Raw genomic sequence first — 22,245 nt, 5'->3', positions numbered from 1 at the left:
TTTCATCAAAACAAATACCTCTTTTCTCGATAATTGGATGATTTCAACCTTTGAACCTGAAAATCATATAATTAATATTATCAAATAATCACTTCTTGAATTACGTTTCTGCCATAAGACAATTTTTTTTTTTATGATAAACTTACGTTGCCCACATAATCTATGCGGAAACGATGCGACGTAGGCTATGTATAGAATATAATAAGCGTATTTTTTTTATGGCACGTCAGTGCTTCGAATTCCATTATTTCTTTGCTCCGCTTCCCATCCCCAGATTACAAAATAACAACAATGACAACAATACAACAATTAAGAGATTCATTTCTGATTAACTTTTATTACGAAAAGAAAAAAAAATGAATAGCAACAATAACGCTGACCACTGAACACATTACAATATTTCATTTTTCCATCACAAAAATAAAAAAAAAACAAGGAAAGAGTACTTTCTTTTGACAAACTGTCAATTATTGAACACACAATTGAACTAATTTTTAACACAATATTTTCATTTCAGACCAACACATTATAATGTTGCATTTAAAAGCTTTTCTAAAAATCCAATGCATGCTTCAGGATATTTACCCAAAAGAAGGGAAATCTACTATAAAAATGAAATCTACTGAACTTAGAATTGAACTATCATTTAACCTTTATCTTCATTTGTCTATTATCATGGGAAATAATAGAAATACATTAGCAGATCTATAAATATGTCCAAAACAAGATTTTTCTCTTAGTTTAACATCCTTTTCAGCACCAAGGCTCATAAATCTTGTACCCAGAGTTTAAATTGAGATCCAAATCATAAACAGAAAACATCCACCACGGATTAAATTCAGGTCCCACGTACTAACGGCAAGAATGCTGACTTAGTTACGAGTAAACTGTCCGGAAGTTGAGCTAACGCTCGGAACACGAAGGTCATTTAAACTAAACGCCAAGAATTTTTTTATTTTTTAAAATTTTTTTCCACTCACGCACAGTTCTCGTAACAAATGGAGCTGATTTCCAGCATAGTGTCAACGCATGTCAATAACATGATTGAAATGACACATACACTTATTGAAATGTCACATGCAACTTCTTTGATTAGCAACGCGATATAATCGTAATATTTATGAACTGTAAAGCGGGGCTTACGAAAACGACACGATCTCGTTTATTCACGAAATATTCTATACGGTTAAAATGCCTCTGGTCAAATTTGTCTCAACCTTAATACTTCAATTTCCAAATCCAACTTGGACAGAATTCAAGACAGGAGCAGGAACAATCCATGGAATTTCAGGGGTATGCATAACAGTTAATATACGAAAAGAATATGAGTGACTGGGACACTTAACCTATCTCGCTTGTTAATATTTTTTCCAATACATTTTCTTAATTTACAGAAAATACAGTCAATCCACGGCAAAATTACTGATACAATACATTACAAGTGGGTGTAGCCTTACTACTAACTGATGATGGAGCTAAGATAAAATTTTACTAAAACTTATGTTGGTATGCCAATAAAAAAATCTGAAGACTAGCTTCAAACATAAAACGACGCTACATGTGCATCTGCTAACGAATTTCTACTAGCCCCTTCAATAGCCACTTGATAATATTCACACAAACAAGTTACTCATACTCAGCGTTTTCCAACAAAATATACAACGTCATACTTCTGTTATTGTTTTTATACTACTAAAACTATACCTTTAACAATATAACCACTGAGTGGGTGAAACAGTTAAGTTTTCCTTACTGAACAGCAACCAAAGATCTACTAACACGCTTATCCAATAAAAAGTACAATTACCTTAGTTTCTATAGGAGAGAACAATTACCAAGAAATATATATCTATATATACATACTAATAGTAAAATTACTAACAATTTACTGTCCTTATCACAAACGGAAGGACACCAATAATCTCTACTAATTACTTACAATTGAAATTCCAACACTGTAGCATGCTTAAAGCCTAACTTTGACCTCTGATGGTCATAGAAAGGCTTTTCCCACATTATCCACAATGTGGACAGGTATTCAGTGCTGCCAACTTGCGGATTTTCCCCTATGACAATTTGAGGAAAGGTTTTTTTTAATTATTTTCCTAAATATATACTTTTAATCTCACGTATCTTTGAGGTTGAGAGTTTACCTTACCTAAAAGTTTCTCACTTAACCCATCCACAGTTTTATCCTATCCATACCAAAATTTATTTTATCTGTAATACGCAAAACGTTCCAAGTATATTACAGACCTCGTTTTTAAAGCAATATTTCGGACTGAAAATGACTATTCTAAAATTTTGTGATATTTAATGAAATTTACGGAGATTCAGAGATATGATCTTGGGGAAAATTTCCACTCCAGGTTGGCATCACTGTTAGCATTTAAAGAAACGAAAATGAACGTCACAGCCCGAGGTGAAAACTGACCCCAACCTTGGCTGATGTTGGTGAGAGCTTTCATTGGCCAAGCAGAACCAATGACATTCAAATTCCGTTGCCCGTTGTTGTTTAAAAGACAGTTACGTGTATCGCTTCTGTTTTCTGACCATAATCAGGATAAAACCTGAAACCTGAAGCAAGGTAATGACGGGTAACAGGTTTTACGATCACTGATTACATGACACAGAGAAAAACAAATCACAGTGACTTTTTTCTTACATTGAACACATCATCTGGTATAACTGAATCAGAAAAAAAAAAAAAAAATCAAATTTACCAATGTCTGCATATCAGATTTATATATTTACATGCAACATCACATAATAATAATAACATTCAACGCATACGTATCATAAGATTCTATCCAAGAAAAATACCACAAAAACAGAAATTTTATATAGTTACGCATTTTCATTGAATATTTATTTAGACAACGTGTACCATTATCTTGTTTGGCACATATGTACATAATGATATTATATTTATCGAAAAATGATATGCAAATTTATATTATCTTGAAAATTATTGTTTATTTATATCTTTGGTGTCAGTACATTGAATATACTTCAAAATGCACTTTAGAGATAAAGGGAATCGCTTTACTCACGAAATGGAATGTGCCTGGGCAAAACTTTTTTAAGATTTTTCCCACTGTTAATATCTAATTCTGGTAGACTTGTGCAATTCCATTATTGGTGTATTTCAATAAATCTATGTACCACAACTCAAAATATAATATGTACTCTCACAGCATATTTTAAAAGGAAATACGGGTATAATTTGGGTGTGTGCTAAATTCATTTCCCACAGTGCAACAATAGTGCGCTTCGAACATTGCTATCTTTCTATTTTCTGAAGATCACCAGAATAATGTGTCCCAAACATTTTTCCAGAATTTAACAACTTTGATTAGGTTAAACTACCTTAGCACTTTTTTTTCTTTCTTTCTTGATTTATAAACAACTTCAGCATTTATTCTGTTTGCTTCGTCAATTCAAAAGAAGAGCTGTTCGAATACAAGGGATTTACATAGGAAAAGTTTAAACCTCATTATTTTTCAATTGAACACATGAAGAAAGCGCAAAGTGAAATTCTGAAAAGTGAAAAAACGTTTATGTGAATTTCTCAAAATTACTGATGAAGGCAACAGATATTGCTGAAACATTTTAGTGCATTTAGACGCAGTAACTAATCATATAAATATGCGTCAAATAATACCCTTAAATAAGTATATTGATACTTGTTTTACTAACCACTTGTAATAGGCCGAAACACTTAAATAAGTTATTGTCACGCCATGAAAGAAGATTTCGTACTCCCTTAGTAATCCGACATTTGAAATTGGTCCTTATGTCCTTATCATTCCACTATTACTGACATTCAGTTCATTTCTTACTTTAAAAATCGTGAACAGAGTATCACTTAAATTATTCAAAACTATCTCAAATGCCCAACAGAATCATTCATACCTCACATTTAAATGACACTCAGCTCAGTTACATAAAAATAGTATAAATGAAAAAGAAAACTCAAAGAGGTTTTCACTGATCGATAAAACTGTCGTGTAGTTAACGTAATTTGCTACTAGAGGCGATATGAATGGATGAAAAAAGCTGCCTATAGAAAAGATTTTGTCTCTGTGATTTTCAAGTTAACCATTCTATTAATATGTTCAAACGAAGTTCTTGAAGGAAGTCTGGAGAAAACCTATCCAGTAGATTACAGTTCGTAAGAGGTGTTGCAATTTTAAGGAAAAAACTGAAGTCACCAGACCTGTCATTATTAATCATTAAAACAGTGTAGCTCTTCGTGAACTTTCGTAAAGTTTACAAAAATTCCCCATCAAAAGTAGCAACAAATTTGACATCTCGCAGCCAACACTATAAAGAAAGATTCTGGGGAAATGCTCTCGTTTTTATCCCAACGATTGCAATTGTTGCAGGCCCTCAAACTGGCCGACACAATGAAGCGATCTTTTTTTTTTTTCTGTGAGAGTATGCTAAATAACTAATGAAAATTGTCGTCCCTGCTAGTCTATTGGCTAGCGCGCAGGGGTTTCGGGTTCGATTTCCGGTACGACGGCCTTGAAATCTGAACGCATTACGGTGCTTTGTTTCACCTTAAACTGTAGATCCATTTCCAGATAGCCTCGATGCTGAAAAAAGGACAAAAAATGCCAAACACCCAAATCCAATCGAAACCGACAGTTTCACTGAATCATTAGTATTTGGTGATGAAACCAACTTCCACTTGTCTGGCAGACTGAATAAAAGTAATGTGAAAATCAATGAAATAAGAAGCCCACCTCCTTCCACCCACTTTCACAAAGTTTATCAGAAGTGGGTTTAAATAAGCAACTATCAAAGACAATTGCTGAGGGTGCTGTAATGTTTCTAATACCCAGAGCAATCTTGAATACTGTATGTGCTTACTTATACGGAATCGTAAACTTTCCTCATGTATCAGGTAATAAATTACTATTTCGTAATGCTTTTCAAGCTACAATGCATAAATGAAAAAAAAAAAAAAATCATATACTTTAAAGTTGAAAATACTATTAATTACTTATTATAACATTCATTAATAAAAGAATACTTCAATATAATGTCATTGTAATAATAATTTGTACTAAGCAGATGATAGTTGATACTGAAATGATATTACGGCCACGTAAGCCGAAAATTAAATAAGTTTACACCTAATCTCATGTCAATAAAATTCAATAGTGTATTGGCAACTTTAGATATTAACAAGCACCTCATGTTACACACGATGATCTTTAATAATACAGGAATTTCGAATTAATGAAAAATGCTTCATTAATTTTAATTTCGAGGGGAATTGAGAATTAAAATAGTAATAATAATAATAATAATAATAATAATAATAATAATAATAATAATAATAATAATAATAATAATAATAATAATAATAATAAGACGGCAAAATATCCATATGTCATGAATGATTTGACGTATAAAATGTAAACAAACAGAAAAAAAGTTTCAATGTTAGACCAATCACTTCCAACTGGATACTTAATGATGTCACAGTTTTTTTTCCCAGCACCTCAAGCAAATAAAGGTAGCAGGGTGAGCTGCCTCGTATATAAGAACATAGATAACAGTCAATGGTCTTAAGAGAGACACCACTCGCGGAAGAGATTATTATATACGTACGTATATTCTCAACACAGCAGTATACCTTCCACCCGACGTTCCTTCATTCTTGGCTGTAGATGCTTCTCCCTTTTCATATAATCTGGCACCACGCATAGACTAGTCAGAAATTACTAAATTAGACACTTCAAATTAAAGTAAATTTGAAAATGATATGGAATGCATTTATTGAATAAAGTAGATATCAACTGACAATTGTGGAAATAAAATGAAGTTTTAAGGAGTTCTAGAAGTAATTTTGACACAAATAAATAAATATTGTTTTGTTAAATGGCGAAGAAGAAAATAAGCTTTCGAAATGTAGGTGTGAAGAAGAATGGAGAAAATTAGCTGGGGTCGATCGGAAAACGAATAAGAGGGTGTGAGAAATGGTAGAAGAAAATGAAAAATGAAATGAAATCTTTGAGTTTTACGTCCCACGGTTATGCCGGTTAGGCTAAAGGAGACGGTGATGATGAGTAATGAATGAAATGGTGGAATGAAGAAAGTGGGAGGAAACGGGAGAACCCCGAGAAATGGTAGAAGAGAAAATAACAATTTTAGATATTATTAAGAAGAGTAAGAGAAACTGGTTGCGACATTGGCTAAGAAGGAACTATATCATGAGGGAAGTGCTAGATGATATTATGGCAGGTAAAAGAGGGAGGGGGTGAAGACAATTAATGAACGATATCAAAACGGAAAAATCGTACGTGAAAACGGGAGAAATTAGCAGAAGACCGTGGAGCATGGAGGCTTTTCAGTTGCGGCAAGTTGCAATAATGGCAGAATACCTATGATGATGATGATCAATATCTTCAAAATAATAACTAAGCTGGCCGTAACCGCAAAGGGCAAATGGAAGGAGCAAGGTAAGATGATAATTTTCATTAAGATCATCCTAATATTTCCTATATATTATATACAGCTACTGCTCTCTATTTAATTTCCTGTCTGATCTTTACTGCTGTATACTGTTCCGTTCTGGCTGCAAAGAATTTTCTTCACTAAACTTCTGTAATAGGCAAACAAGTCATATGTTCCGCGTAGAATGACAAACATTAGTACTGGCAATATCTACTTTGTGTATATATAAAAACGGTTTATATACAGTTCACAATTCCTCTCCACAAAATAAATTTAAGAATTTTTTTTTCTGATCCATCGCCATAACAAGAAATAAAATATTTTTTTGTGTGATATGTAATGATGAAAGCTACCGTATATTCCTTATACTAAATACGAAATAACAATGTTCTTTATTTGGTTTAGTTTTAGACAGCTGATCTCGTCCCGTTCGAAAGGGATTTTTACCTCCCCAATAACTTTGGAATTGATAAACAAGACTTACGCTAAATTTTCCGCAACTTAAAGGAAACGAATACAACAGTGGAATACTGCAATTAAAGACAAATCACAAGCGCTCATTAGTCAAGATTCAAAAGAAGACGAAGCGCTAATCCATAACTGGAAGTGGAAACGGTTAATGATACTGAACCTAGATTAGATGTATAACAGACTGGTATTTGTACGTAAGAGGCAAGAAAAGAGGAACAGGCAAGAAATCGAGAACAACTCTGTTCCCTGTTTGAGCAGCAACGAAGACAGTAACACTGTACTCTGACTAGCCAATTCATTCAAAAACCTTGAGAAAATATATTTTGTATGAGGAAATATATTTTGAATGACTTATTACATGGACTAACACACACACACACACAGACATTGTAAACACCAATATTATCCGTAGGCTTTAAGCGCATGTTCAAGTAATTAAAGACAGTAATCAAGTAATTAAAGTAACTCTGAAATTATAACATTTCATTCTCGTTAACATTATCAAACTAAAACTCAGAAGCACCTTGTAAGCACGTCAGCATAATTTGTATTATACACTTAAATTGCACTGTCACAAAAGCCAATTCCTTAATATATTATAGTTTCGTATCTATAGTAATGCATATAGTGTTTGATATGCTATCCGTAAATGCATATAATGAAAATACAATTATATTCTTAGAACAAACACACTATAGACCAATTATGTTGTGAACTTTACGTACATATTTACGCAATAAATATCTATATACATTCACCAATAAAAAAAAATTAAAAAACTTATCTGCTATAAGCTCTGCAATACTTTTATCTTTTGTTTAACATACAATGTAATTGTCACTTATAACTGTACTAGGAAAAAGAACACTTTTCTTTTTGTGTATGTTTACTACCATCTAGTTTTCACTGGGACTTGAAACGTTTGCCATTATCTACTTAGATACTCCTGTAAGGTTTGAAATCATTAAAAAATGTAAATATACTCTAAATATTTAAGATAATATGTATCATTGATTAAAATATTATGTCGGGTAGGAGTTACTTGAAGGATTCAATTATTTTTCATGGTTTTGTACAAGAAACATATGACTTACAAGCAGGATAAATTGTTGCACCAAAGAAAAATTGGACAACGTGGTTTTCACTGAAACAACAGAGGTATTGACCGTTATACATAGCTATCATACACATATTCCCAAACTACAAACTGAAATACGTTCAAAATATTTGTCACAATTAAGCAATTTGGTGTTTTAAAAGAATTGGTGCATCCCGACTGGCAAAACTTGAGTATCAACTTAACATTATTCTTGTATTATTAAAGTTAATATTGTATTTTTTGAGCGATTAATGTAAATAATAAACTATAAGCCTCACCCTGCCCTCGGCAAACTTCCTTCATGATCTAATCATACAAAGCTAATATACTTATTTATCAATTAAGTTTCCAATACGGATGTCAGAGATTTTACAATGGTAACGACAAAACATGGAAGGAAGTTGGTCGGGGCCTTGTTTGAGGACACCATTCCTGTACTCGTCTCATAAAACTGAGAGAAAAGTTTGCAAAGAACCACGGTTAGGATGACTGACTGTGGGAATTAGAACATATCAGCTTAGACTAGGAGAAATTTAAGACATTCAATTTCACAACCTATTGTCACATCTTTCAAAACACTACGAAGATAAGGAAAATACATAAAAATAAAAAGTCAAGCAAATAAATAATAAAACAACAAAAAATGACTGTTTTTAGTACGTTACAAAATACTATATTCTCAAGTAGTCGCTCTTTTCAAGGTGTTCTTTATCGCTGCATAAATAGTATGTCAAGTATGGTGTCACAGCTGTCTAATGTACTGTTCAACAAAGGGACACTTCTTGAAACAATGACTATTTGAAATCCATAAAATATATATATAGTACAGTATTTTGTAAGTACTCACAAGTTACGTTACCTTCTTTAATACTAATAGTAAGCAAGTTTGAAAATAAGAAATTAAACCGTTAGTTTAAGCCTGATCTCTTGCACTACTCCCTGCTCCAGTTTCTCTTATTAATTTGCTATACGCAAGCCTACTGAGTATTTTCTTATACCTCTCCGGTCTAGGAAATCCTCTTTTTTTTTAATCAGGGGGCAACATTATTATGTACCGTATTTTACGGACTATAAAATGCTCTTCTTTCTTCGAAAAATTGCCTCGAAAATTCAGGTGTGTCTTATACTTAAAATTAATATAAAAATGTCCAGTGTTTGATTTAAAATTCCCGCCAGTCTTAAAAATGGCCATATATTCGATGCCGCAGGAAACCTATCTCTATCTGGCAACATTGGATTTAACTAGCAGTGAAGACTACGGAAAATCGATGACGACGAAGAGGAAGAAGAAATTTAGATAACTATTTTCAGGGATTTTAAAAAGTCAGTTCGGTTTTATAAACTAAGAATTTTTTAGTCTGGTTTTGCAATTTAATAAAAAAATGTTACGATATTTTTTTAAATGCTTAAAAATTAAGGTGCGTTTATAGTCCGTAAAATACGGTAATATTGAAACATCTTCTTTTGTAATTTAAAAAAGTGCTTAACCACGGTGTAATTTATTGTATATATCGTAATTTACTGTACTCACGTTGCTACACAGGTTCGCAGGAATTAAAAACCAGGTGGGGGAATAGTTAAGTATTCTTTTCCGTCCCTGTAAGTTATGGTGTTATTCTCGCTCAAGTTAGATACACACACATTTATTTACAGTTCACAATGCTTTCCTCTGTATAATGTATATTCTTCTAATATGCAGAAATTATTGAGGTCATGTATCAGTCTACTTGCAAAATGTCGGGAGTATTACATATTTTAATAACATTCATACGCAAATTACTCTGTATTACAATGAATTTTAGGCGAAAAATTAAACAAAGAAAACAATGTATATTTCTAATGAAATGCTCACATATGTCACTTATACAGATGCAACTTTAAAATATTTTTGAATATTTCCGACAATAAAAAAGCTTCTAAAAAATACAAATTATAAATAACAACACTTCAATCAAATTATTTAACATTAAAATGAGCATCTACAGTAGGGATGGTCAATTTCGGAAAGTAAAATCGGAAAAAATCCAGAATTCGGAAAATTCCGGTACTCGGAGGAAAAATTCTGGATTTCGGACAAATTCCAATTTCTGGATTTTCCGAATTTTCTAAATTCCGAATTCCGGATTATTTTGAATTTTTCCGAAACCCGTAAAGTAGAATTTCCTATTCCTGTCCGGATAATTTTGGCCATCCCTAATCTACAGTTATACTGCTGACAGTATCAGGAAAAACACTTTAAAGCAGATAATGCACGAGAAGTGTTTGCATTAGAATACTTATCGATTTTTTAAATTTTTATTTAACAATAGATGAAGTGATAATGTTTTGGCACTTATACACCAACAGAAATACCAAAGGAAAAATTGAGTGAGTGAGAACGGTATACAAAAACATATAAGAATGAAAGAATGCACAACGTACTGCACAACAGGTACCCTAATACCACTCTTTCAATTCTTACTATCGAAACAGGGCGATAAATAATAATAAGAGAATACATATAAAAAGAAAACCGAATGCAAGAATTATCTACAGTATATACATACATATTAATATATATATATTGCACTAGTTTCAATAGAATACAAACTACAAAATTACAACTTAAAATAGTCGAAAAGCATAAGACGACCATAATAATGCAAATTTTTGGTCCAGACATAACATTTCTCTCTCTAATTTGACAAAAACGAAAACTAGATATAATTAAGAGAATTTCGCAACTGATCCATTTCCTACTCTTTCCTCTTAATCTCTTTCGTGATTCAGTAATTCGTTTTATTTCCGTAACAAATCCTCTATTTTTATTATACAGGGTGGCCCATTTTATTCTTTCCACGGAAATATCTCGAAAACGGTTGAACATAAATGAACCGAGCAAAAACTCAAATAGAAAATTCGATGGGAAACATCGATGGTGTGATCGCGATAACCCCAGGGTCGCCCTTCATGGAGGCCCAGAGCCCAGCTTTAAAATTTTAAATGGAAACATGGGGCGAGTGATACCTCGTTCGATAGATCTTTAAAAACTATAAAGCGTTGTGGCAAAAGATTTTTCATATCGGTCACCGTATTCAAAGTGGCCGCCAAAACATAGTGCCTGTATCAGATAAAAGGTCCACAACACTAATATGAAAATGGCTGAACATAAATGAACCGAACAAATACTCAAATAGGCAATACCAGGGAGCACATCGAATCGTATTGTCGCGGTACCCCCAGATCCACTCTTCATGGGGGCCCAGGGCTCAACTTCAAAATTTTAAATAGTACCATGGGGTGAGTGGATACCTCGTTCGATAGACCTTCAAGAACTAAAGAGTTTTGTCTGGCAAAAGATTGTTCATATAGGTCACAGTTTTCAAAATGGATGCCGAAACGTGGTGCCTGTAACAGATAAAACATCCAGAACCACTAATATGAAAAAATAAAGATAAATGATACAGATGAAATGGTTTGAGATGAAAAAAAGAATAAACTTCATTGGTCCACATATTTTCGATGGAAATGTGACTGGTGTTTTTATTTTTATTTTTTTAAATATCATTTGCCGTTGCTACTGGAGGAGATGGACCTAGAGACAAAACTGAGGATGTGGGTTGAATTAAATGGAGCGGCAGCTCACTCTGGCCCTTTGGCAATCACTCTGGGTTGATGGAGTATTTGCACACGCGATATAATGGAAAATGAATTGGAAGAAACGGGTCAATACTATGTCCTGCACAATCCCCAGATTTATCCTCACCAGATATTTATTTGTAGGGATATTTGAGAAATGTTGTATATGAACTTGAACCAATAACTAGGGAAGATATGATGGAACGAATTAGAGTAGCTTGTGCTCAAATCCCACGTAACGTTTTATTACAAACTGTCATGCATTTTCCCTGAAGGATTACAGGAAAATGGAGATGTCATTGAACACAGTGTGAGAAGATTCCCCCAATTTGTTGGTACCTGAGAGGCGAGGGGACTCACGACACGAAGAAAGTCATTCCGGACGTGCGAGGCGAGGGAATTCACGACACGAAGAAAGTCATCCCGGACATGCGAGGCGAAGGAACTTACGAAGAAAAACACCCCGGACGTGAGCTGAGGAGTCTCACGAAGAAAAATCCCTGGACATGACATGCAAGAAGACATAGAAGGAAAAGAATCGCAACAACATCGTGCAGATGACAGTTGAACAAAACCAACGTTTGTACACACTGTTCTAAAAAACTGCATTGTTCGACAATTTTGTTTTGCATTTCAGTTGATTAATTTTTGCATCAAATCATTGCCTGCAATAAAAATGAAAGGTACTATTTAACACGAATTTTAACTACTTTTTCTCATTATAGAGACATCTTTCTCTTGTAAAAACAAGTTTCAGACAATTTTGTTGCATAGATTCAATTTGCAAAAACTAAGGTTCTCATTTACAATTTCACCGTTCCTTCCTGCTTCACCCACTTAAGGAGAGAGGTTGGAGCGATAATTTTGTAGGAATTAAACTTTCTTTGCGTTATGGCACTTTTATTCTAACCATCTTTTCCTCTGTTGTAACATTTTCGAGCCGTGGAATGATAAATACCCTTTGTGATTTTTGTTCTGTTCATTTATCTTTAACCGTTTTCATTCTATGGGCACTGGACGTGTTATCTGATACAGGCACTCTGTCTTGATGGTCATTTCGAAAACGGTGACCCATATGAAAAATCTTTTGCCACAGCGCTTTTTAGTTTTTGAGCATCTATCGAACGTGGTATCACTCGCCCAATGTTTCTATTTAAAATTTTGAAGTTAGGTTCTGGGCCCCCATGAAGGGCGGCCCTGGGGGCACCGCGACAATACGATTCGATGTGCTCCCTGGCATTGCCTATTTGAGTATTTGTTCGGTTCATTTATGTTCAACCATTTTCATATTAGTGTTGTGGACCTTTTATCTGATACAGGCACCATGTTTTGGCGGCCATTTTGAATACGGTGACCGATATGAAAAATCTTTTGCCACAATGCTTTATAGCTGTTAAACATCTATCGAACGAGGTATCGCTCGCCCCATGTTTCCATTTAAAATTTTAAAGTTGGGCTCTGGGATCCCATGAAAGGCGGCCCTGGGGGTCACCACGACAACACCATTCGATGTCCCCCCATCGAATTTTTTTATTTGAGTTTTTGTTCAGTTCCTTTATGTTCAATCGTTTTCGAGATATTTCCGTGGAAAGATTAAAATGGGCCACCTTGTATATTACACAACTCCTTCGAAGTTCATTCCTTCTTTACAACAAATTTCTAATATAACGTGTGGAAAAAGAAAAATAGTTTTACCTCCTATGAGAATGCTTTTTAGGCCAAAGGAAACGGATCATTAATGATGGTGAATGAGTACGAAGAAACTGTTAAAACGAGAAAGTGGGAGAAAAAAAAAATCCGTATGTAGAAACGATGTGTTCTACAATAAACTCATATGATCTAGGATTAAAACAGGGATTCCTTACGTCACAGGTAAGCGTTCTACAACTGAACCATCAAGCACCCACTAATACAATGTGTGAATATTTGAATTGATTTTAGTTTAGTTTAGCGTCCGTTCAGCAGCAAGGCTATATCAGACGTTGACCTACAGCTTAACGTGGGATTCGAAACACATGAGATTCCCGGCGGGAATCGACGCCGGGTCTCCTACGCTAAAGGTGCGTACGCTAACCGCTTAGCCACGAGGGAGCTCCAATGCGCAAATATATGAGGAAGTAGGCTATATGATCATAGTTATTTGAATAATGAACAATTGGTCGAACAATTATTTGAAAAACAAACGTCGGTTCGAATAATAATTCGAATTAGTTTTACTTATTTATTTTTTAAGCCTTATATCCCACGGTTCTGCCCTTTAGGCTTAAGGACACAATGAGAAATGAATAATGATAAGGAAAAACCAATGTCTTAGATTAATATTTTGATAGGGATTCGAACCCGCGAAACAACACTGGTCTTAAGACTACCAGTCCGCTGCCGTAAGACTGATCACACCAGCCGCTGAATAATACGTCAAAGAAACAATTATTTACTCGAATAACGAATATTCGAATTACGGAATCAGAATTAATAGAATACTTTTACCAGCATTCGTGAGATACACAAGAACAGACACAAAATCAAACAAATGTCTTAAAAGAATTTCATTAATTAAAACTCCATTCTAGATACTGTTCCTACAATAGTTGTAGCACCGGAATTATACGTCTCTCGGCCAAGTGCAAGATCAACTTCTATGTTACCGTAAACTTCGGACAGTACATTCCGAAACATTCTATTTTATGTAAATAAAATCCTGATTAAGTATTTTAAAATTGAATCATGAAACTAATACGTTTTCCCAGTTTTTTAAAAATCTTTAACTATTATAATTATTATCACTAATTTATTATGGTGATAATTACTTCAATATTTAAACTCTGGACATTGCAATTGAGACATTACAAAACGTTTCCATACATGATACGAAACAGAAGAAACATTATAATATGTAAGTACTTTTGGAACAAAATTATGTCTGGAACATAAACGAACATTTATTTGTACTATTAAAGCTTTCCTTCATTTAACTTGCATGTATATATATATTGAGTTCGGTTTATACCAAAATGCATATGATGCATTGATAACAAAAGTACATAGAAACTTAGTTAAGAACAATGCAAAACTTGTATAAGATGATATGATTTGAATTGTGTCATTCATAATTACTATTAAATAGTGTTTATATTGGGTACAAAATATTTACAAATTAAAATTTACAATACTCATACTTATGACATATGAAATACACATCCACACACGTAATATATATATGCTCATATATATATTCTCTCATACATGCACAAAACAAAACTCATTCTTTTGAACAAGCTGCATATTACGATGAATGGGACTAAAACGGAGTCAATTATTTATTATTATTATTATTGTTATTATTTTAAAAAGCGTAAAATTCAGTGATAAGAATATTCCAATCAGGCACTTAATTTGATAAATTTACTACATATTAACTAAAGACCTTTTCGATCAGGCCTTTTTTGAGAGTAAACCTTTCTTTTTCAGCTGTTTGAGTGCACATTTAGCTGCCGTGCACTTAGCTATTCTATAGTTTCGCCCTATTCCTTTAAATGTGCCTTTGCCGAACACCTCGACAGTAACTCGAACACGGCGTCCATCAGCCAGCTTCTCTGGTTTCCTATAAAAAGAAAATATATTAAAAAAAAAAAAAAAAAAAGAATAAAAATATTCATTTCTTTATATTATTCTTATTAATCTAAGTAACAACTCTACAAACTACTGGGTAATAAGAAAGTAGAGTCTGAGTTGATGTTAAAAAATAAGGGTTATTTAACATACGATCAATGGAAAAGTGATCATTTGTTTCCTCAAATTCATGTAATTAGCTGGCAATTATAAACATCAACTGTGCAATTACTTCACATTTTCAGCCACTAGGTATGAACAGAAACATAAATCACACTAACGATAAGTTAATTTTGTTTCGCTCAGTGATAAGTTGGAGACTTTGTTTAAAAAGAAGTACATTAGAAGAAGAAAACTAATATACATTCGTATCCAGAAGTTAAGGGGTACCACGGCAAAATGACGCATGAATGAAGGTTGATGATTGTTCTCAATTTGCAGAAGCGGTTGTAAGAGAGAGAGGTACTCAAGGAATTCACTGAAGCTCAAATGAAACAGAAATACCAACAATGGCGACTGTAAGCTACCTAACCTGTGACAGTTCATTTTCTCGATTGCACATTAGTACCTTTGACGTCACAAAAAAAGAAAAAAAAAAAAAAGATAAAACAATTAAAAAAAATTGAACAGGTGTGATAACCCGCAGATGGCTATCAGTTTGCACAGCGTGTCCCCAAACTATGGATGAGGTCATTCAGCAGAAGATAATGCATCTAGTCTTGCACAAGCACCCGTCGGAGATCATCCAGGGTCCGGGCTGGTGGATTTCGGGTTGCAAACCGATGTCCAGGGGCGTTCCAGACATGTTCAATAGAGGTAAGATCCGGAGAGCGTGTTGGCCCTCCAAACGCGTGACATCCTCGTGTTCCAGGTATTCCTCCATTACTTACGCCACGGGTGGACGGGCTTTATCATCCATTACATGAAACATAGGGTCATATGCACCATGGAAGAGTCGCACATATTGTTGTAGGATAACGTTCCGATGGATCGTAATTTCAGAGTACCTTGCGGGAACATGCAGAGGTATGTTCCTAACATGATGATACCTCACACCATACACATGGCATCACCATAATAATCTCGTTCTACTAGCAGGGTTATTGCGCGTCCCTAATCCCCACCAGATGTACAGATGTCGCGAATCACACGCCAGACTAAACCGGGATTAATCAGTGAAGAATACGTAACCCCCTTGCTCTTGGGCCTACTCACTCACGGTGGGCGAGACACCATGTTAAGTGGTCCTGACGGTGTTGTAGTGAGTAAAACGCCTCTCAGTTTGTTCAGAGACATGGGTCACGGAGACGGATACAAGGTTTCGAGCTAATGCAAATGCAATGCTGGTTGGACTTCATCTGGCATTTAATATTAGATAGCAGTCCTCGCGATGAGTTGTGGCATATAGGCGACATGCCCCATATTACCTTCCAATATTTTCCGCTCTCCTGAAATCCTATCCACAGCTGGGAAATTACATTGGAAGCTACATTGTATTCTGCACCCGCAGGTTGCTAACTTTAGCCCTATTTCTAGTCTTCCAATGATACGCTCAAGCGTAATATCGTAATAATACTTCTGTGTGCCATCATCTATGCTTCCTATGCATCGTATTTGATGTGTATCTATCCAACGAAACATGCCGTACTGGAAACTTCACAACCAAACTGTCCTTGCATGTACCACCCACCGATAATTAATCACACTCGTAGAGGGCACTTATGTCGACCACGAGGATACAATTTACATCAATTCTATGAAGCATGACGTGCTATTTTCTGGCATTCACAATTCACATTTTAGGCCACGGTGTCTCGCAGTTTGGGAAAAAAAAAAGCAAATCTCAATACTTCTAGATATGAGGATATAATTATACACATTTTATCTTTACTTTTTCTTCCTTCTCTGTTCCTTATCTCATCTACTATGCCCAAGAGAAAAGAACGAAAATTCTTTTCCTTCTTTTGTTTTTCAAACAATAAATCTTCCTTCATCCTCCTCTTTTTTCCCCCCTTTTGTTTGAGTTCCATCGTATCTAACCGGTTGACGTACGCGTCTTTGGCGATGGAGGCCCGGGTTCGATTGCCGGTGGGATCTCATGTGGTTCGGATCCCATGTTAAGCTGTAGATCCACGTGTCACATAGCCTCACTGCAGAAAGGGACGCTAAACTAAAAATCAAATAAAATCTTCCCTTCTGTTCTTCACCCTTTCTTGTGGTGGGTAGGCAAGTAGATGGGTTGGTGAATGAGAAACAGATTTGCTTTCGTCAACGAAGAAACATGTGCCAGTTCTAACAAAACCGTAAATAACATTAAAGTTGGACGTTAAATCGAAGGATGAAAAGAGGCTACGGGCTCTCCGAAAAAAAAAAAAAAAAAAAAAAAAAATCTGGAATAAGAAGAAACAAACGTTATACAAAGTCACTCACATAGGGAGGAAACACAGACGGCAAATTACAGTTAGGAAACCTATGGGAAAGAGATTTTTCCGAAAGCCGAAAACAAATAAACAGGCACGATAATATATAGTAGATCATAGGAAAATACGTAATAACAATTCTAACTGAATTTGGGTAGAATCCAATGACAGGATTTTATTTCTGTGTAGGTGAATCTTCAATTTTCTGAAGTCAACCAATAAGTGAGTTAATGAATACTACCAGAGAAGATTGAGTTGTTACAAAAAGACTACGGCGAAAACTTTTAGTTCAAAGAATTTAGTGCCGTGAACCGATTTTATACAGACAGCTGCAATCAAAGTAAGTGTTCCTGACAGAAATGAAATGAAATTTCTTGTTTAATGGCCCACAAAAATGCCCTTTGGCCTAAAAGAAACGGATGTGAATGACTCTGAAATAAACGGTGGAATGAAAATGTGGAAATACTGAGAAAACTCACAGAACACGACATTCTCTATCACAAACTGACACGGCCTGGGATCGAACAAGACTCCTTGTACCAGATATAAGCGCTCTACCACTGAGCCACAGTGCCCCTTTTTATGTCCTTAAGAATTTGGATAATGAAAGAATTGCAGTAAAGATTATAAGATGAAACGGGAAAACCTAGAGAGGGCCTAGGATCAAACACGGGGTTATTCTCGTCTGTAGATGAATGTTCTATCGTTGATAACCTCCACTCCTCATTATATTATCACAGAAATAGACGAACGGCTCGTGTTCTTGCTTCGCAATCAGGACGCCTAGGTTCGAATCTAGTAGCCAGCAACCTTTACTAATATTTTCTTGTGCCAGCACAGTTGATTTATCGATTGGGTAGTTTAATTGAGACATGAGCGGTGAGACCATTTTTCCCAGTCACGAAAAGCCCAATAGAGTACATATGCTGCTCGTGAAAGTGAAATGAAATCTTTCAGTTTTACGACCCACGGTTATGCTGGTTAGGCTAAAGGAGACGGTGATAATGAGAGATAAATGGAATGGTGAAATGAATAAAGTGAGAGGAAACGGAAAAAAACCGAGAAAACCCATGCACATAGTGTTTGTCCACCATAAAGTTCATTTGACGCGAGTTGGGATCAAACCAGGGACCCCATGCACCAGAGATGAACGCTCTACCACTGAGCCACTACGGCTCCCATATACTGCTCATAAAAGGAATAATAGTAAAATAGAGAAAATGGGATAAAAGCTCGATGAAATATAGAGTACCCACTTGGAAGAAGTCGTGAAAGAACCTAAAAGAATGAAGAACAAAATAGAAAACAATAACACCTAAAATGGCTAAAAGAATGATTTTTTCCCTTACAGCGGTTTAATGCTAATGCAGATCAAGAAGGTGTTAAGAGGATTCATGGTTTGAATCTAAAATCACTAAGAAAATATAAATAGATATGCAGCTATTACTTAACAGGAATTTCAAGTAAGTGGTACATTGGAAAAGCATGTAGACTTGTAAGTTTATAAGCACAACAATAACACTGCAAGTTTTTCCAATGGTAAACCGAATTGTACAAAAATTAGTTCTACATTACGTATGCATTTATAAAAGAAGTTCAAATGTTGTGTGTGAGGTAGTACATTGTTCGAAAGAAGAATTGTTGCAATACAAGGGATTTACATTAATCAGAGTTTAAACTTCATCTTTTCCATGGGAAAAGTGCAAACGACATTCCGAGAAGTGAAAAACTATCATATGAATTTCCCAGAACAACTGACGAAAGCGACATAAATTATTGCTGAAACAGTACGCAGTTATTTATTTATTTTTTTAAATAAAGTAAATAAATAAAGCTAGTTGGCTCCAAGACACCACCAAACTACCTGGCTCGATTGAGTGCCAGAATAGAGGGAGCTTTCCGGGCTAAGTAGACTAGTTGTACTGGCAAGTATCATGAAGTAAACTCCTTGTCCTATTATCAAGCAAAATTCCTAATTACAAATAAATATAAGCAAAAGAAGTACTAACCCAAATTTAGCAGTTTCCGGTTCCAACTCTAGAAGTTCTCGAATTGGTGACTTCGGAACGTTCGTGCTGAATTGCTCTGAAAAATAGAAGAAAATAACAGTTAGACTCCCAGCACTAAGTAATAAACATTAAATATACAAAAAAGCACATTTAATAAATAAATAAAAGGAACTTATTTATCAGTTAATTTCGAAATGCGAAATTCCCATTATATAGGGGAAAGTGGAGTACAGTGAGACAAGAGCTTTTCTTGATTATTTGTTGCATGAAGTTGGGAACGATGGATGTACAGACATGCGGCTGTTGACCTTTCTCTGTTGCCTTAGTAGGAAAATGGCTGATGCGAAGGATACAGGCTGTGAGAGAATTCAGTGATTTTCAATTAAGCACAGTAAATTTTCTGTATTTTCTTTATGTCTGAAAAAATCAAAGTAAATCAAATAACTGGAGGTTAATTTCAGAGCATGAGATTCTTTATTATTTGTCGATATTTATCACAAATTGTTAATAGTTGAACTTTTTTGTGGTCCTGAGGAAATACGAGTGACATCGATAATATACTATTGGGGTACAGTGAGACGCTTCCTTCAAACAAAATAGAGATGTGTACAGAGAAGAAATTATTGGCTGGGAAAAGAAACATCAAAAAAACAACAAAGAGGAAACGAGTACAAAAACGCCTTTTTGACTATGAAGTCGATCCAGATATAGAGGAAGAATTGGTCGAATTGTTCTCATCAGATGAGGAAATTGAATTATTACTCGAACTGGCCCAATGATTTTAAAGACTACCATGGAAACATAGATGAGGATGATTATGTTCTGGTAGAATTTCATTGTAAAAAGGACATTTATTATATTGGGAAGGTTTTGAAACTGAATAGTAATAACAATAACTATTTAGTTACTTTTCTGTGTAAAAGTGGGAAAATGTACGGAAAATTTATTTTTGCAGTTGTTCAGCATATTACAACTGTAAACGCAAATGACATCAACTGAATTATCTATAACCGCTAACACATTGTAAAACTAAACGTAAAATGTCATTCTTATCATTTTCTGTTGATTTTCATCTTTTGGATATGCGTTGAACTTCGTAATAGAGAACAAAACATTTCAGTATGTGTATGTCTCACTCTACCCCAAAAGTGGAGTACGGTGAGAAAAATTGTCATATTTTGTTTAAAAGTACGTAAACCAGGTAAGATTAACATTAAACCAAAATAACCAATATTATATGATAGCCTAGACTCCAACCTTCTGTTCAGTTTTTGTTTTGTTTTAATATCATATATAATACAAGAGTTATTACCTACGGAAAAAATGTCTCACTGTACCCCACTTTCCCATATATATATATATATATATATATATATATATATTAGGGTGGTTTTAAATTTTTGATTTCCGAATTTCTTAGGACGAACCCCCTAAAATGGTTCCATATGGGACTAAATTAAGCCAAGAGAAAAATTAGCTCCAGTGAATAATATTAAATGGTGCCTCAAGTGACCTACAGTTTTGAATCCGATTACAAAACATACTATATGGGAAGAATCTGGAATAAACTCTTATTATTTAGAAACGGCTTAAGGGAATGCGAAGATACCCTGGATAATGGAACTAGAGGAAGAGACGCACCGAATTTTGTATAGTGTTGTCATGGCGGCCATCTTGAAGTCCGCCATTTTGAATTCAGGTCAAAATGTTTGCATAGGAAGATCTAAGAGGATCATGTAGCATATCGTTTTGAGGTAGCGTTTCACCAGAAGCACAAATCTAACACTATTTTAAAGATAGCTTTAGTCGTGTAAGAATCTTTAAAATAGTACCAGATTTGTGCTTCTGGCACTATAATTCAATCATATATTAACCTTAGTAAATACCACAACAATGATAATTGTATTAATGCATTTAATTCTTGGACTAGCATATTTATTTCTGTCATATTCAGTACAATGTAATTACTTCCTAGTTTGGTTTCTGTTGGTCACGAAATGGCAGCAGCAAATGCTGTGTTTATACTTTGTAAGTTTTTTTTTTTTTTTTTTTTTTTTTAGTTGTTTAACGTGTAAATTTGTGCTTCAATTTTGTTTAACGTGCTTCAATTTTGTAGGCAAAGAGTTTTGTTTGCTTGCAGTATTTTTGCTGCCTCTATTTGAGTATTTGCATGCTACAGAGGAAAGGGTTATTTAAGTTCATTTTTCAGGGTTAACAGCTGAATATGTCAATTTTCTAGCGAGTTTTAATGTAAAAATGCAAGCTGCGGATACAACCATGAGTAGAAAATGAATTTATTTAATTGGTAGTGCCAGTGAACAGATTATGGGAAGTAAGTTACCATCAAACAAGCAAGTGTTGAGTGTCTTTTTCTACAACTTAAAAACGGTAAATCTGACAGTGAGGGAAAGTGCACGATTAGCTGTTAAAGATACTGAGGTATTTTGGCAAAAGGCAAGGATCCCGGTAAAGGATACTCAACGCAGTGTAGACAAGCTAATTGCATTGTATGAGAAATAGCGAACATTACAGAAGAACAATAAAAGGT

The 22,245-nt window shown here is 34.6% G+C and overlaps 1 protein-coding gene across 3 annotated transcripts in view; it reads right to left on the bottom strand.

Moving 5' to 3' along the window:
* Positions 1-309: 309 nt before the first annotated feature.
* LOC145685815 (endoribonuclease Dcr-1-like) overlaps positions 310-22,245 on the bottom strand; it is a 166,323-nt gene continuing 144,387 nt past the window's right edge. For all 3 annotated transcript variants that reach the window (XM_081758387.1, XM_081758386.1, XM_081758385.1), the window contains exons 24-25: positions 19,698-19,773; positions 310-15,260 (exon numbers count right to left, since the gene is read on the bottom strand). In XM_081758387.1, the coding sequence (XP_081614513.1) occupies positions 15,092-15,260; positions 19,698-19,773 (245 nt within the window). In that variant the 3' untranslated portion in view covers positions 310-15,091. The remainder of the gene's footprint in view (positions 15,261-19,697; positions 19,774-22,245) is intronic.

This window comes from Thermobia domestica, chromosome 5, assembly GCF_964235325.1.
Source record: "Thermobia domestica chromosome 5, izTheDome1.hap1.1, whole genome shotgun sequence".
NCBI lineage: Eukaryota > Metazoa > Arthropoda > Insecta > Zygentoma > Lepismatidae > Thermobia > Thermobia domestica.
This window is presented reverse-complemented; position numbering and strand designations above follow the sequence as displayed.